This window comes from Mercenaria mercenaria, chromosome 12 (assembly GCF_021730395.1).
Source record: "Mercenaria mercenaria strain notata chromosome 12, MADL_Memer_1, whole genome shotgun sequence".
NCBI lineage: Eukaryota > Metazoa > Mollusca > Bivalvia > Venerida > Veneridae > Mercenaria > Mercenaria mercenaria.
The window spans coordinates 31,944,366-31,963,464 of NC_069372.1; the positions used below are offsets into that span (position 1 = coordinate 31,944,366).

General features: G+C 38.7%; 1 protein-coding gene across 5 annotated transcripts in view; it reads right to left on the reverse strand.

Moving 5' to 3' along the window:
* Nucleotides 1–19,099, reverse strand: part of LOC123535409 (apoptosis-inducing factor 3-like) — a 244,427-nt gene that overhangs the window by 34,359 nt on the left and 190,969 nt on the right. For 4 of the 5 annotated variants that reach the window (XM_053519560.1, XM_053519561.1, XM_053519562.1 and 1 more), the window contains one exon: nt 15,155–15,270. In XM_053519560.1, coding sequence (XP_053375535.1) covers nt 15,155–15,270 — 116 coding nt within the window. Of the gene's footprint in view, nt 1–15,154; nt 15,271–18,066; nt 18,183–19,099 lie in introns of all 5 variants that reach the window. The other variant, XM_045318060.2, reaches the window with a different exon arrangement.

Here is a 19,099-nt window from a genome sequence, read left to right on the forward strand (position 1 = left end):
CCTATTGTTCCTATAGCCACCTAAGTATGCAAATGTGAGCTCGGACGGACGCACGGATGGACGGACGCATGGATGCCAGACAAGACCAAATCTATATGCCCCCACCACTCATGGGGGGGCACAAAAAGCAACAGGGGGTCATCTATGCATTACAATCAACAATCCTATGAAGACTGACAGGCAAAACATTCTTTAAGTATTAAAGTGGAAACCATTTTTTGTCTAGGTTACTGTGACCCTGACCTTTGACCTAGTGATGCCCAAAACAATAGGAGATATCTACCAACCACAAGAAACATACTTTGAACAATTTGGTCTACCAACGGACACCTAGCAAAACAATACACCCTCTCTTCTTCGAAAGGGGGCATAACCATGGTGTTAATCCTGCTTTGCACCACTGTATTTAATATCTGACAACTGTTATATTAGAGACAAAACTATGAACAGAACTGAAGAGAATGTAACATGCACACAACATTACAATGCTAAACAAGAGGGTCATGATGACCCTGAATCGCTCACCTGAGTAATATGATCCACCTGTTTCAAATGTCAAACTGATGCTTAAACATAAAGAAAGTAGGTCAGTAGGTCAAATTCATGGTCATTGAAAGTCTGTTTTAAGATTGGTGTGCGAAACTGTACATGTCATCCAAATTACAAGGCTGTATCTTAAAAAACAAGAAAGTAGGTCAGTAGGTAAAGGTCACAGTCAGGTGACCCCTAATCACTTGAGGTCAGAAGGTAATTATAATTAAACTGTCTATGAACTATGATCTAATAATTTTTAGGTACTTTTTCCTATATAACTCATATAACAAGTGACCTCAGATTGGGGCCTCTTTTCTCCCCAGGGGTATGATTTGAACAATCTTATAAGAGATCCACTAGGCAATGCTACACACCAAATATCAAAGGCCTAGGCCTTGAACTTCAGGACAAGAAGGTTGTTTTTTTTTCCTATATAAGTCTATGTTAAACTTGGGACCCCAAGGGCAGGGCCTCTTTTCACCCCAGGGGTCATAATTTGAAAAATTTTGGTAGAGGAACACCAGGCAAGGCAACATACCAAATATCAAATGCCTATGCTTTGAAGTTTCCAGCAAGAAGATTTTTAAAGTTTTTCCTATATAAGTCTATGTAAAACTTGAGAACCCCCGGGGCAGGGCCTCTTTTCACCCCAGGGTAATAATTTGAACAATTTTGGTAGAGGACCACAAGGCAATGCAACATACCAAATATCAAAAGTCTAGGCCATGCAGTTTCAGACAAGAAGATTTTCTAAAAAATTTCCTATATAAGTCTATGTAAAACTTGAGACCCCCCGGGTCAGGGCCTTTTTTCACTCCAGGGTAATAATTTGGTAGAGGACCACAAGGCAATGCTACATACCAAATATCAAAGGCCTAGGTCTTGTGGTTTTAGACAAGAAGATTTAAAAAAATATTTCCTATATAAGTCTATGCAAAAGTTGGGTCCCCCCGGGGCAGGGCCTCTTTTCACCTCAGGGGCATAATTTGAATAATCCTCTTAGAGGACCATTAGATGATGTCACATGCCAAATATCAAGGCTCTAGGCCTTGCGGTTTTGGACAAGAAGATTTTTAAAGTTTTTCCTTTCGGTTGCCATGGCAACCAGAGTTCTGCATGGAATTCAATTCTTTGAAAAATTTTGAAAGGGGATCATCCAAGGATCATTCCTATGAAGTTTGGTGTAATTCTGCTCAGTGGTTTTCAAGAAGAAGATTGTTTTAGAAAATGTTGATGGACGCATGACAGACGACACACGATGCATGACAGACGACAGACATTGAGCGGTCACAAAAGCTCACCATGAGCCTTTGGCTCCGGTGAGCTAAAAAGCAGAAAAAAAAGGAATATTAAGCAAGAAATTGCAGTAGAAACACACTTTTATTGATCATGGTAGTCCTGCCTTCAATGCTCTGTATTGCATAGTGGAATAGAGGTAAGAAGTCTGACTGTCAATATAGAGGTCAAGGGTTCAAACTCCAGGCCAGGATAGGAAATTTCGTAGATACTCTTGAGTGACTCCCAACCAACTAAGAAGCCAGTACTGGTTCTTCCCAGGAAAGAGAGCTTCACATGCCCTGGTGCTTTATGCTGAACACATTAACAAACCACGATGTTCACAAAGAATATGCTAATTTAGCCTGTATCTAAAAGATTTCTCTTTCACTGTTCTGATGGCTTTCTTTTGCTTTATCCCTCCAGTAAGATTGCTCTGTACCTGTACTGATAGTGGATAAATTTGGCACTCTGAGTGGCTGCCTTTGTATGTAAAACACCTTTTTATTATACACCTATATAAATTCTGTCAAAAATACAGCTTGTATTTTACATGGAAATATAAACAGGCTGAAAACAAGAGCTGTCGGAAGACAGCAACGCTCGACTATTCAACAGCCTTGTCAATTGAATGAAGACAAGTCGAAAAAGGGGAATAATCTTGTAAAAATGCAAAACAGGATTATGGAACCTGCACAGTGCATATCAGCTTATGACAGTGAACAAGTGTGTGAAGTTTCAATCCATTCCCATTAGTGAGTACTGAGATACCAGCTTACATACAAAACCTTAACCAAAAATTTCTAAGTCGAAAAAGGGGCATAATTTTGTCAAAAAGCAAACTAGAGTTATGGAACCTATGCAATGTAAGTCAGTTTATCACAGTGAATAAGTGTGTGAAATTTCAATCCATTCCCACAAGTGGTTACTGAGATACTAGCTTACATACAAAAACATAACCAAATCCCGTATTGTACCTTCCGTATTGTATGTCGCCGGACTACTTTCATTAATATGCATGAGCTGACACAGTGATATAAATAGCACACACACAAACATCACTCATTTCATTTTAACATCAACAAACATTTAAGACTTCGTTTGTTTACAAAGAAACTAAACACAAAGATGGAGGTATATAATAAAAGAGTCATTACAACGGTAGCTAGATCTGGGATTTTGTATTCGGCTCTCGTGGATTTTGCAAGGACGGATCACACTTGGCCCATGCGTGCCTCGTGAGATCCGATCTAGCAAAATCCACTCAAGCCAAATACAGCATCCCAGATCGAGCTACTGTTATAATAACCCTATTGTATGTGTTTATCATAAAAAGGGTGCTATATAAATCTAGTACAATATAATAATAACAGGGACAGGGCCTATATAGGATTCAGGTACTTCTTGAGTGCACAGGGACTGCGCATATATAGGATCCCTAATCCTCAGATTCATAAGGAAAACTCCTCCCCTATGGTACCCCATTATATTGGAACATGGCCAAAATAGGACTCCATAGTTTTCAAGTACCCAGGCAATGGGCATATATAGGACCCCATAGTTATCAGTTACATGGAATAGGGTCAATATAGGACTCCCCTAGTTATAGGATGCCCGTTGTTCTCTAGTATACAGGGAATCCCCATAGTTTTAGTATCCCCCTAGTTCTTGAGTAGACAAGAAACCCCCATATTGTTTGGATTCTGATAGTTTTCCAGAACAAGAGGACAAGGCCCACATGGGTTCACCCATAATTCTTTGTTACACAGGAACAGCCTCAACAGAACAACATGGTTCTCGGTTACAGGAGGACAGGGCCAATATAGGATCCCTGCTAGTTCTCAGTTATAAAGGCACAGGGCCTATATAGGACCCCTTGTTTGTGGTTACACAGGGACTGGAGCCTCAACAGGACCCACAAATCTCAGTTATACAGAGACAGGGCCTATATAGGGCCCCATAGTTCTCAGATGCACAAGGACAGAGCCTATATTGGGCCTCCAAGTTCTCGGTTATACAGGGCCAAAACAGGATCCTATAGTTCTTGGTTATACTGGGACATGGCCTAAATATGACCCCGTAGTTTTTGGTTATACAGGGAGAGGGCCTAAATAAACGTCTGATGAAGATCCATTCAGCTGTTGATGAGAAGATGTCCTTTAACAGTATTTCTAATTTTAGCACTAGCAGCCCTTAAAAGATGCCAAGTGCCCCAATTTGAAAGAAATTAACAGACGACCTTATAATGATGCTACAGACCAAGTTTCTTAGAAAACCATCAAGCAGTTCATGAGAAGAAATCTTTTAAAGGTATTTCTATTTTTAGCTCTAGTGACCCATAAAAGGGACCAAGTGCCCCCATTTGAAAATATTTGGGAGAGGACCTTCTAAAAATGCTACAGACCAAGTTTGATGAAGATCCATCAAGTGGTTCATGAGAAGGTTTTTCTATTTCTAGCTTTAGTGGCCCCCAAAAGGGGCCATGGTGAACCATTTGAACAAACTTGATAGAGGTCCATGCCAGGATGCTAATGACCAAGTTTAGCGTAATTCTGACCAGTAGTTTCAGAGAAGATGTTTAAGTAAAAATGTTGACACAGGACACAGGATGATGGATGATGGACACTGGATGCCAGACTATCCATCTATACTAATAGCTCAGCCTAAACAAAGTTCAGGTGAGCAGCTCAAAATATTTTTGGCAATTTTAGCAAAATTTCTGCTGGAAAAAACACATTACTCATCTTGAAAGAAACCAATTTAATTTTGGGATAAAGTAGTTGTTAATTTAAGGATGAGGAGTATGCAAGTGAGTACATGACAAATGAGTTTTTTTTAAATGACATATAAATTGGTATGACAATGCATAAGTTGTTAAAAGACACTTTATGTAGGTGAACAAAATGTATGAACACAAATGTATGAACACCTTGTTTGGTAGCAAGTGGGTAAATGGCACTGTGGTGAACCAAATGAATGTGGTATTTTATGTGAACCTAATGCCAGAACAAAATGTTTGAATGCCAAAGAGCAGGTTGCAAAAGAGCTGATGACAAATGGGTTGAAAACAAAGACATGTATATGACAATGTTCAAGTTGTTAAAAGACGCTTTGTAATATTGCGAATGATCATGTTGCCAATAAGCACAATAAGGGCCAAAATGCTAAAACAGAACACTCAAACAATATGTTCTATGGACAGATGTTTGATAATTAAAATAATCATGAACATTTTTTCATTTCAGCGATTTATAACTTCAAAGGTATTTAACACTTACACAATGCAAACAAGGCGATTGGTAACACCGATGGATGCTTTCCAAAATTACTGTAGCAAAAGGGACTTTTCAGTTGTGGAGGTTGTGTTAAGGAGAAATGTGGTCAGCAAGAGTTGTGGTTCTTTAACTCTGCACTCACTCTCACTGACCTCTATGAATATGTAAAGTATCAAGTCAATACCTTTCATAGTATTCTAGTTATGCCCCGGACAAGACAAGAGCTGTCGGAGGACAGCAACGCTTGACTATTCAACAGTCTTGTCAACTGAATGAATATTAAAGTTGGAAAAGGGGCATAATTTTGTAAAATTGCAATACAAGGCTATGGAGCCTGTACAAAGCAAATCAGCACATGACAATGGACAATTGTGTGAAGTTTAAAACCATTCCCATTAGTGGGTACTGAGATACCAGCTTACATACAAAAACTTAACCAAAAACTGCTAAGTCAAAAAAGGGGCATAATTTTGTAAAAATGCAAAGTAGAATTATGAAACCTGTAAACTGAATGTCATATCATCATAGTGAACAAGTGTGTAAAGTTTCAATCCATTCCCATTAGTGGGTACTGAGATTCAAGCTTACATACAAAACTTTAACCAAAAAACAGCTAAGTCGAAAATGGGGCATAATTTTGTAAACATGCGAAGTAGAGTTATGGAACCTGTGCATTGCATGTCAGATCATCACAGTGAACAAGCATGTGAAGGTTCAATCCATTCCCATTACTGGGTACTGAGATACTAGCTTACATATAAAACCTTAACCAAAAAGGGGGCATAATTTTGTAAACAAGAGCTCATAGAACACGAAATGCCCCCCTTGATGCATTCAGTAATTGCACAAGGAACAGAAATTATTTGGTCACTGTACATAAAAGTTCTACTATTCTGGGTCAATGTGACCTTGACCTTTGACCTACTGACCTCAAAATCAATAGGGGTAATCTGCTGGTCATGATCAACCTCCCTATTAAGTTTCGTGATCCTAAGCCCAAGCATTCTCAAGTTATCGTCCTGAAATGGTTTAACTGTTCTGGGTCACTTTGACCTGACCTTTGACTTACTGACCTCAAGATCAATAGTGGTCATCTGCTGGTCCTCTCTATCAAGTTTCATAATCATAGGCCCAAGCATTCTCAAGTTAACGTCCGGAAATGGTTTAATTGTTTCTGGTCACTCTGACATTAGCCTTTACCTACAGACCCAAAAATCAATAGGGGTCATCTGCTGGTCATGACCAACCTCCCTATCAACTTTCATGATCTTAGACCCAAGAGTTCTTGAGTTATCATCCGGAAATCGTAAAACTGTTCCGGGTCACTGTGTCCTTGACCTTTGACCTACTGACCGCAAAATCAATAGGGGTCATCTGCTGGTGATGACCAACCTCCGTATCAAGTTTAATAATCCTAGGTGCAAGCATTCTTGAGTTAGCATCCGGAAACTGTTTAACTGTTCTGGAACACTGTGACCTTGACCTTTGACCTAATGGCCTCAAAATCAATAGGGATCATCTAGTGGTCATGATCAACCTCCTTATCAACTTTCATGATCCTTGGCCCAAGTGTACTTGAGTTATCATCTGGAAACTGTTTAACTATTCAAGGTCTCTGTGACCTTGACCTTTGACCAACTGAACTCAAAATCAAAAGGGGTCATCTGCCGGTCATCAGCAACATCCCTATCAAATTTCATGATCCTTGGCACAAGCGTTCTTGAGTTATCATCCGTAAACCGTTCAACTGTTCAAGGTCACTGTGACCTTGACCTTTGACCAACTGACTTCAAAATCAATAGGGGTCATTTGCTGATCATGAACAACCTCCATAACAACTTTCATGATCCTAGACTCTTTTGATTCCATACCTTATGCTTTTATTTCGATGTAAATGAGATGTGGAACCAAAATTTGTAGTCCTGTTTGGCGCCATATAACCTATACCGTGTTGGTGTGCCGTAAAACCCATATAAATAAATGATCCTAGACTCAAGCATTATTGACTTATCATCCGGAAACCAATTGGTCTACATACCGACAGACTGACCGACCGACCAACTGACATCTGCAAAACAATATACTCCTCCTTCTTCAAAGAGGGGCATAAAAAGCAAAAAAGAGTTATGGAACCTGTGCAATGTAAGTCAGTTTATCACAGTGAATAAGTGTGTGAAGTTTCAATCCTTTCCCACAAGTGGTTACTGATATACCAGCTTATATACAAAAACTTAAAAAAAAATTGGGACGCGGACGCCGATGCATAGGAGAGTTCAATAGCTCTACCTATTCTTTGAATAGTCGAGCTAATAAAAGGTAAGCATAGATTTCTCAGAAGCACAGAGCACCAAAAACACAGCCACAGAGCCACACATTTGCAAAGTAGGCCCACAACAAAAAGAACTGTAACGGAAAAACATTATAGACGGGTTGCTTCAAAAATCCATCAAGTACATTTTAATTTTATGCAAAGTATAGAAAAAGGGGGTGGGGGCAGAGAGCGGAGGAGAGGGGGGGGGGGGGGGGGGGGGTAGAAGGGGAAAGAGGAACATGGATGAATATTCAAAAGGGAGTGCTATGTTCCTTAATCACAGTTACCCTACAATGTAAACCACAGCAGCGCAGACACTCAATTACATAGATAAACTAGAAGATGCTTTTGCAAAAAAGCGCATGTCTCCCCCAATGCAAAGTGGTATAGGCAAGAAGTCAATAGGAGTCAGGAGCAAAAGTCAAAGAGACACTGATGGTTGGCTGCAATAGGGATCATGTACTTGGCATGTCCAGTCATCCTGCTAAGTTTCAACACTCTTGGCCTAGTGGTTCTCAAGTCACTGTTCAGGCTCCTGTGACCTTGACCTTTGATCAAGTGACCCCAAAATAAATAGGGGTCATCTACTCTGCATGTCCAATCATCCTATTAAGTTTCAACATTCTAGGTCAAGTGGTTCTCAAGTTATTTTCCGGAAATGATTTCACATGACCAGTCCCCTGTGACCTTGACCTTTAATAGACTTACCCAAAAATCAATTGGGGTCATCTACTCTGCATGTTCAATTATCCTCTGAAGTTTCAACATTCTGGATCAAGAGGTTCTCAAGTTATTGATCGGAAATGGTTATCAATGTTCAGGCCCCTGTGACCTTGACCTTTAAAGGAGTGACCCCAAAATCAATAGGGGTCATCTACTCTGCATGAGCAATCATCCTATGAAGTTTCAACATTCTGGGTTGAGTGATTCTCAAGTTACTGATCGGAAATTGTTTTCCATGTTCAGGCCCCTGTGACCTTGACCTTTAATAGAGTGACCCAGAAATTAATTGGGGTCATTTACTCTGTATGTCCAATTATCCTATAAAGTTTTAACATTCTGGGTCAAGAGGTTCTCAAGTTATTGATCAGAAACGGTTTTCCATGTTCAGGCCCCTGTGACTTTGACCTTTAACACTGACCCCAAAATCGATAGGGGTCATCTACTCTGCATGTTCAATCATCCTATTAAGTTTCAACATTCTGGGTCAAGTTGTTCTCGAGTTACTGACCGGAAATGTTTTTCAATGTTCAGGCCCCTGTGACCTTGACCTTTAACAGAATGATCCCAAAATAGATAGGGGTCATCTACTTTGCATGTACAATCATCCTATGAAGTTTCAACATTCTGGGTCAAGTGGTACTCAAGTTATTGATTGGAAATGGTTTTCAATGTTCAAGCCCCTGTGACCTTGACCTTTGACAGAGTGATCCCAAAAACAATAGGGGTCATCTACTCTACATGACCAGTCATCCTATGAAGTTTCAACATTCTGGGTCAAGTGGTTCTCTAGTTATTGATCTGAAATGGTTTTCAATGTTCAGCCCCTGTGACCTTGACCTTTGATAGAGTGACTCCAAAATTAATAGGGGTCATCTTCTCTTCATGACCAATCATCCTATTAAGTTTCAACATTCTGGGTCAAGTGGTTCTCTAGTTATTGATCGGAAATGGTTTTCAATGTTCAGGCCCCTGTGACCTTGACCTTTGACAGAGTAACCCCAAAAACAATAGGGGTCGTCTACTCCAGCAGCCCTACAACCCTATGAAGTTTGAAGGTTCTAGGTCAAATGGTTCTCCAGTTATTGCTTGGAAATGAAGTGTGATGTACGGACGGACGCACGTTCTAACGAAACGGTATTTATGTGACACCCCCATTGTTCTCTCTATTGTTCTAACAGTCACATAAAAAGAACAAGAGGACCATGATGGTCCTGAATCGCTCACCTCTTCCCACATGACCCAGTTTTGAGTATGACTTCGTTTTTTTTATTATTTGACATAGTGACCTAGTTTTTGAGCTCATGTGACCCAGTTTTGAATTTGACCTAGATATTATCAAGATAAAATTCTGACCAATTTTCATGAAGATCCATTGAAAAATATGGTCTCTAGCGAGGTCACAAGGTTTTTCTATTATTTGACCTATTGACCTAGTTTTCGAAGGTACGTGACCCTGTTTTGAATTTAAACTAGATATCATCAAGGTGAACATTCTCACTAATTTTCATGAAGATATCATGAAAAAAAATGGCCTCTATAGAGGTCAAAAGGTTTTTCTATTTTTATACCTACTGGCCTAGTTTTTGACCGCACGTGACCCAGTTTCGAAGCTGACCTAGATATCATCAAGGTGAACATTCCGATCAATTTTCATGAAGATCCATTGAAAAATATGGCCTCTAGAGAGGTCAAAAGATTTTAAAAATTTTAGACCTACTGACCTAGTTTTTGACCGCAGTTGACCCAGTTTCAAACTTGACCTAGATATCATTAAGATGAACATTCAGACCAACTTTCATACAGTTCCCATGAAAAGTATGGCCTCTAGAGAGGTCACAAGGTTTTTTTATTATTTGACCTACTGACCTAGTTTTTTAAGGCACGTGACCCAGTTTCAAATTTGACCTGGATATCATCAAGGTGAACATTCTGACCAATTTTTATGGAGATCCATTCACACGTATGGCCTCTAGAGAGGTCACAAGGTTTTTCTATTTTGTGACCTACTGACCTAGTTTTTTAAGGCACGTGACCAAGTTTCAAACTTGACCTGGATATCATCAAGATGAACATTCAGACCAACTTTCATACAGATCCCTTGAAAAATATGGCCTTTAAAGAGGTCACAAGATTTTTCTATTATTTGACCTACTGACCTAGTTTTTGACCGCACGTAATCCACTTTCAAACTTGACCTAGATATCATCAAGATGAACATTCAGACCAACTTTCATACAGATCCCATGAAAAATATGGCCTCTAGAGAGGTCACAAGGTTTTTCTATTATTTGACCTATTGACCTAGTTTTTGATGGCATGTGACCCACTTTCGAACTTGACCTAGATACCATCAAGGTGAACATTCTGACCACTTTTCATGAAGATCTCTTGAAATATATGGCCTCTAGAGAGGTCACAAGGTTTTTCTATTTTTAGACCTACTGACCTAGTTTTTGACCGCATGTGACCCAGTTTCGAACTTGACCTAGGTATCATCAAGATGAACATTCAGACCAATTTTCATACAGATCCCATGAAAAATATGGCCTTTAGAGAGGTCACAAGGTTTTTCTATTATTTGACCTACTGACCTAGTTTTTGATGGCACGTGACCCAGTTTCGAACTTGACCTAGATATCATCAAGGTGAACATTCTGACCAATTTTCATGAAGATCTTGTGAAATATATGGCCTCTAGAGAGGTCACAAGGTTTTTCTATTTTTAGACCTACTGACCTAGTTTCTAAAGGCATGTCACCCAGTTTCGAACTTGACCTAGATATCATCAAAATGAACATTCTGACCAACTTTCATAAAGATCCCATGAAAAATGTGACCTCTAGAGTGGTCACAAGCAAAAGTCTAGTTTTTGACCGCATGTGACCCAGTTTCGAAACTGACCTAGATATCATCAAGGTGAACATTCAGATCAATTTTCATGAAGATCCATTCAAAAATATGGCCTCTAAGAGAGGTCAAAAGATTTTAATAATTTTAGATCTACTGACCTAGTTTTTCACCGCAGTTGACCCAGTTTCAAACTTGACCTAGATATCATCAAGATGAACATTCAGACCAACTTTCATACAGATCCCATGAAAAGTATGGCCTCTAGAGAGGTCACAAGGTTCTTTTATTATTTGACCTACTGACCTAGTTTTTGAAGACACGTGACCCAGTTTCAAACTTGACCTAGATATCATCAAGGTGAACATTCTGACCAATTTTAATGGAAATCCATTCACAAGTATGGCCTCCAGAGAGGTCACAAGGTTTTTCTATTTTTAGACCTGCTGACCTAGTTTTTGATGGCACATGACCCTGTTTCGAACTTGACCTAGATATCATCAAGATGAACATTCAGACCAACTTTCATACAGATCCCATGAAAAATATGGCCTCTAGAGAGGTCACAAGGTTTTTCTATTATTTGACCTACTGACATAGTTTTTGAAGACTCATGACCCACTTTCGAACTTGACCTAGATATCATTAAGGTGAACATTCTGACTAATTTTCATGAAGATTTCATGAAATATATGGCCTCTAGAGAGGTCACAAGGTTTTTATATTTTTAGACCTACTGACCTAGTTTTTGACCGCATGTGACCCAGTTTCGAACTTGACCTAGATATCATCAAGATGAACATTCAGACCAACTAGTTTTTGATGCCACGTGACCCAGTTTCGAACTTGTCCTAGATATCATCAAGGTAAACGTTCTGACCAATTTTCATGAAGATCTTGTGAAATATATGGACTCTAGAGAGGTCACAAGGTTTTTCTATTTTTCGACCTACTGACCTAGTTTTTGACCGCACGTGACCAAGTTTCGAACTTGACCTAGATATCATCAAGATGAACATTCAGACCAACTTTCATATAGATCCCATGAAAAATATGGCCTTTAGAGAGGTCACAAGGTTTTTCTATTATTTGACCTACTGACCTAGTTTTTGATGGCACGTGACCCAGTTTCGAACCTGACCTAGATATCATCAAGGTGAACGTTCTGACCAATTTTCATGAAGATCTTGTGAAATATATGGCCTCTAAAGAGGTCACAAGGTTTTTCTATTTTTAGACCTACTGACCTAGTTTTTGATGGCACGTGACCCAGTTTCAAACTTGATCTAGATATCATCAAGGTGAACATTCTGACCAATTTTCATGAAGATCTTGTAAAATATATGGCCTCTAGAGAGGTCACAAGGTTTTTCTATTTTTAGACCTACTGACCTAGTTTTTGAAGGCACGTGACCCAGTTTCGAACTTGACCTAGATATCATCAAGACAAACATTCTGACCAACTTTCATAAAGATCCAATGAAAAATGTGACCTCTAGAGTGGTCACAAGCAAACGTTTACGGACGGACGCACGCACACACGGACGACGGACACCGCGCGATCACAAAAGCTCACCTTGTCACTTTGTGACAGGTGAGCTAAAAAGATTGCTCCGTACTTATCAAACTTGTGGCCTTGATAAGCTCTAAAATGACATTTGACCACTAAGTGTGACCTTGACCATTGAGATTGGAACCTGGGGTTTGTGCATGACACTCTGTCTCATGGAGGTAAAAATTCATGCCAAATATAAACAAGATTGCTCAATGCATGTCAAAGTTATTGTCCGGACAAAAAAATCCAGAAGAACGATCACACGCACGCACTAACGCTCATACACCAAACAGTCATTCGGATGACTATGCCTTTGCTTTCCGCAAGCAGACTCAACAAAAAAGGGAGATAATTAAAAATGGGACCACTTAGAGTTATAGTTCCTTGTCAGTGCACTCCCTCTCACTGACCTCTATCAATATGTATAAGTATCAAGTCAATATCTTACAATGTATTTGAGTTACACCCCAAACACGGTTTTTCAAAAGAAGGGAGATAATTCAAAAAATGGGACCACCTTGAGTTACGGTTCCTTGTCAATGATCTTCCTCTCAATGAGTTCTATCATTGTATAAAGCTACAAGTTGGTATCTTTAATACCTTTTGAATAATCCTCCGGACAAGAAGTTTGACAGATGGACAAGGTGGCGACTATATGCTCCCCCCTGCTCCCCCCCTGTGGGGAGTATAATGGGGAGCATAAAACAAGAGGACCATGATGGTCCTGAATCGCTCACCTCTTCCCACATGACCCAGTTTTGAGTATGATGTCGTTTTTTCTATTATTTGACATAGTGACCTAGTTTTTGAGCTCATGTGACCCAGTTTTGAACTTGGCCTAGATATTATCAATTTAAAAAGTCTGACCAATTTTCATCAAGATCCATTAAAAAATATGGTCTCTAAGAGAGGTCAAAAGGTTTTTCTATTATTTGACCTATTGACCTAGTTTTCGAAGGTACATGACCCTGTTTTGAACTTTACCTAGATATCATCAAGGTGAACATTCTCACTAATTTTCATGAAGATCTCATGAAAAATATGGCCTCTAGAGAGGTCACAAGGTTTTTCTATTTTTATACCTGCTGGCCTAGTTTTTGACCGCACGTGACCCAGTTTCGAAACTGACCTAGATATCATCAAGGTGAACATTCAGATCAATTTTTATGAAGATCCATTGAAAAATATGGCCTCTAGAGAGGTCAAAAGATTTTAATAATTTTAGACCTACTGACCTAGTTTTTGACCACAGTTGACCCAGTTTCAAACTTGACCTAGATATCATCAAGATGAACATTCAGACCAACTTTCATACAGATCCCATGAAAAGTATGGCCTCTAGAGAGGTCACAAGGTTTTTTCATTATTTGACCTACTGACCTAGTTTTTTAAGGCACGTGACCAAGTTTCAAACTTGACCTAGATATCATCAAGTTGAACATTTTGACAAATTTTTATGGAGATCCATTCATAAGTATGGCCTCTAGAGAGGTCACAAGGTTTTTCTATTTTTAGACCTACTGACCTAGTTTTTTAAGGCACATGACCCTGACTCAAACTTGACCTAGATATCATCAAGATGAACATTCAGACCAATTTTCATACAGATCCCATGAAAAATATGGCCTTTAGAGAGGTCGCAAGGTTTTTCTATTATTTGACCTACTGACCTAGTTTTTGATGGCACGTGACCCAGTTTCAAACTTGACCTAGATATCATCAAGATGAACATTGAGACCAATTTTCATACAGATCCCACGAAAAATATGGCCTTTATAGAGGTCACAAGGTTTTTCTATTATTTGACCTACTGACCTAGTTTTTGATGGCACGTGACCCAATTTCGAACTTGACCTAGATATCATCAAGATGAACATTCAGACCAACTTTCATACAGATCCCATGAAAAATTTGGCCTTTAGAGACGTCACAAGGTTTTTCTATTATTTGACCTACTGACCTAGTTTTTGATGGCATGTGACCCAGCTTCGAACTTGACCTAGATATCATTAAGGTGAACGTTCTGACCAACATTCATGAAGATCTTGTGAAATAGATGGCCTCTAGAGAGGTCACAAGGTTTTTCTATTTTTAGACCTACTGACCTAGTTTTTAAAGGCATGTGACCCTGTTTCGAACTTGACCTAGATATCATCAAGGTGAACATTCCGACCAATTTTCATGAAGATCTTGTGAAATATATGGCCTCTAGAGAGGTCACAAGGTTTTTCTATTTTTAGACCTACTGACCTAGTTTTTGACGGCACATGACCCAGTTTCGAACTTGACCTAGATATCATCAAGATGAACATTCTGACCAACTTTCATAAAGATCCCATAAAAAATGTGACCTCTAGAGTGGTCACAAGCAAAAGTTTACGGACGCACGCACGCATGGACGGACGACGGACACCGCACAATCACAAAAGCTCACCTTGTCACTTTGTGACAGGTGAGCTAAAAAGGAAACAAAACTCTTAAATTTTAGATATGAATTTCCATTTTGGTATGAAATACACGATTGTGTTTAAAGCATGCAAGCATTGGCCTCCACACACTTGCAATCATGCTAATGTATTACACTTCCAAAACTACTAAACAACAATTTATTTCTGAAGTCCACAACAGGTTTACCTTTTTAAACACTTTCCCAACTTTTTTTCCAAACACATTCTCTAACGGACACTCACCACGACACAAAACATGAATATAGACGGCTTTGCCAGACATATACGAAGCAACTTCTAGCCCTATAGAAATACAAAGATACTTTTATTTGTTTATCACATTTGACATAGCTTGAGTGAAATTCAGCCATTACATACATTTGGTATCACACTTTTAACATGATGCTGTTTGAGGTATAGAACCTGTTGGTGGAACTAACCGGATCTATAATTGGTCAAGATATATAAAATTTCGATGTTACAGCAGGGAAAGCTAACATGAGATATAGCATTTGTGTATTTCCACATTTGTTGAATAAAAAAGATGAAATGCTCAGCACAGCCTCACATTTTATTTCATTTTTCAACTCCTAATAAATTATATATGAAAAGACACTCGTGTTATATCCTCAATATCAATACTCAAAATGATAATATCAAAATTTCCTGATATATAACAACAAACATACAAAAAAAACCTTTTTTTTTGTATGGTACATAATCAAAACATGGGTTTTGAATTTGCCTATTTTTAAAATCCACAAATATTGTGAAGATCAAAATGTTCATACAGCATAACTGGCAGAAACCTGAATTTTGTACATACACTGACTGTTCTCTACAAGAAACTGACAACTACCCTACATGAATCAGAGATGTCAGATATATTATTTTCTATCGTATTGTCATGCAAAACATTTCCCTCACTTTGGGATCAAAACCCTGACCTCAATTGACAGTCATGTATTGTACCTCTGGTGACTTATAATGGCATCATATAGGAGGTCTGAAAATAAGAATCTTGAATGTGTTTTCAGACAGTTTCTAGTTGAAGTGTCTACAGTGCTAAGTATTCAAATGCTAGGTTAATTCAGACAGTTTCTAGCTGATGTGTCTACTGTAGCAGGTATTCAAACAGTTTCTAGTTGATTTGTCTACTGTGTTAGGTATTCAAATAGTTTATAGCTGATAATTCTACTGTGGCAGGTATTCAGACAGTTTCTACTTGACGTGTTTACTCTGCTAGGTATTCAAACAGTTTCTAGTTGATGTGTCTACTGTGCAAGGTATTTAGACAGTTTCTAGTTGATGTGTCTACTGTGTTAGGTATTCAAACTGTTTCTAGCTGATGTGTCTACAGTGCTAGATTAATTCAGACAGTTTCTAGTTGATGAGTCTACTGTGCTAGGTTTTCAGACAGTTTCTAGCTGATGTGTCTACAGTGCTAGGTATTCAGACAGTTTCTAGTTGATATGTCTACTGTCTACTGTGCTAGCTTTTCAGACAGTTTCTAGTAGAAGTGCTAGGTATTCAGACAGTTTCTAGCTGATGTGTCTACAGTGCTAGGTATTCAGACAGTTTCTAGTAGATGTGTCTACTGTGCTAAGTATTCAAACAGTTTCTAGCTGACTACAGTGCTAGTTTAATTCAGACAGTTTCTAGTTGATGACTCTATTGTGCTAGGTATTCAGACAATTTCTAGTTGATGTGTCTACTGTGCTAGGTATTTAAACAGTTTCTAGCTGATGTGTCAACAGTGCTAAGTTAATTCAGACAGTTTCTAGTTGATGTGTCTACAGTGCTAGGTATTCAAATAGATTCTAGCTGATGTGTCTACAGTGCTAGGTTAATTCAGACAGTTTCTAGTTGATGTGTCTACTGTGCTAGGTATCCAAACAGTTTCTAGCTGATGTGTCTACAGTGTTAGGTTAATTCAGACAGTTTCTAGCTGATGTGTCTACAGTGCTAGGTATTCAGACAGTTTCTAGTAGATGTGTCTACTGTGCTAAGTATTCAGACAGTTTCTAGCTGATGTGTCAACAGTGCTAGGTATTCAGATAGTTTCTAGCTGATGTGTCTACAGTGCTAGGTTAATTCAGACAGTTTCTAGTTGATATGTCTACTGTGCTAGGTATTCAGACAGTTTCTAGTTGATGTGTCTACAGTGCTAGGTATTCAAATGGTTTCTAGCTGATGTGTCAAAAGTATTAGGTTTATTCAGACAGTTTCTAGTTGATGTGTATACCATGCCAGGTATTCAAATAGTTTCTAGCTGATGTGTCTACTACGCTAGGTATTCAAACAGTTTCTAGCTGATGTGTCTACAGTGCTAGGTATTTAAACAGTTTCAAGCTGATGTGTCAACAGTGTTAGGTTAATTCAGACTGTTTCTAGTTGATGTGTCTACTATGCTAGGTATTCAGACAGTTTCTAGTTGATGTGTCTACTGTGCTAGGTATTCAGACAGTTTCTAGCTGATGTGTCTACAGTGCTAGGTATTCGAACAGTTTCTAGCTGATGTGTCTACAGTGCTAGGTTAATTCAGACAGTTTCTAGTTGATATGTCTACTGTGGCAGGTATTCAGACAGTTTCTAGTTGATGTGTCTACTGTGCTAGGTATTCAGACAGTTTCTAGTTGATGTGTCTACAGTGCTAGGTATTCAAACAGGTTCTAGCTGATGTGTCAACAGTGCTAGGTTAATTCAGACAGTTTCTAGTTGATGTGTCTACAGTGATAGGTATTCGGACAGTTTCTAGTTGATGTGTCTACTGTGGCAGGTATTTAAACAGTTTCTATTGGATGTGTCTGCAATGCTAGGTATTCAGATAGTTTTGATTGTGACAACTTTTTCAAGAAAACACAGCTTATATTTCCTGATACAGTAAAATCATTTAACCTGTATTGCATTCAATTTTGAGAAGAACTTAAATTGAATTTCTTTCAATTTATAGTGAGCAATAGGCGCCAAAAAAGTAGGGTCAATGATTTTACTGTGTGTAACAACAAGACTAGACAATAAGCACATTGAACATGTAGCTATAAGCAAAGGAAAACAGTTCCAGATACCAGAACAAGGGGGCATAACTGCAGATAGTACCTTCTGTAAAACTCGTCCAACTTTTTCTCCGAGAGCAAGTTGGAATGGAACTTTTATTATATCAACAACAGATACAGATTTCGCCTTGTCAGCAAGATATGCTGCAACTTCCATACCTACAATGTTACCAACAACATTAAAACAACAACAGCAGTCTCACAGACAGCCTCATCTGTGTTTTATAGTAAAACAGGGGTTAAATCAGTAATTAAGGAGGAAGTTAATTTATGGCAAATTCAGGCATTATGTACTGATGAAACACTTTACTCCTTCAGTCACTGAAAAGGTTATACCCATCATTAAGAATCATCTCATTTCTTTCAGCAGTTTCAACATAGTTTAGGCAAAAAACACCATTGTTTGAACAAAGTAGATGTTTGTCGATAGAACACAGGAGCCCGCCCCCCTCACCCCCACTCCCCCCCACCCTCCCCCGGCACTCCTGTCACTGCACATGGTTTCATGACTGTAGGTGATTTTTTAAAAAAGATAAATGCAACACAAACTTTTAAGCACATTTTGTGTGTTTTTCACTAAGTCAAGGGCCATAACTCTGCCATAGCTGAAAGAAATCATATAGAGAATGCCTGGTCTGACTTAATGACCTAGTTAAAGCACTCAATTAATTCAGTTTTGAACTTGACCTACATTTCATAGAGACAAATATTCAAACAAAGATTTACAATGGTCAATTTGAAAATGTGCCCTCTGAGTGTTAATAAGGTTTTTCTATTGTTTGACCTAGAAAACTTGCAGTCCAATTTTGTTCTTGATCTAGATTTCATAGAGAAAAACTTTCTGACAGAGTTTTATGAAGATCAAGAAGAAAATGTGGATTCTAGAGAGACAAAAAGGATTTTTGTATGATTTTACCTAGAAAAATAGGTAACCTTACTTTGATATTGACCTATATTTTATAGTAACAGATTTATAATGATAAAGTAGAAATCTAATGTTTTTGGGTTTAACGTTGTACCAACACAGCTCTGATGGTGGAGGAAGACCTAAGGTCAAGGTGCCTGTCCATGCATTA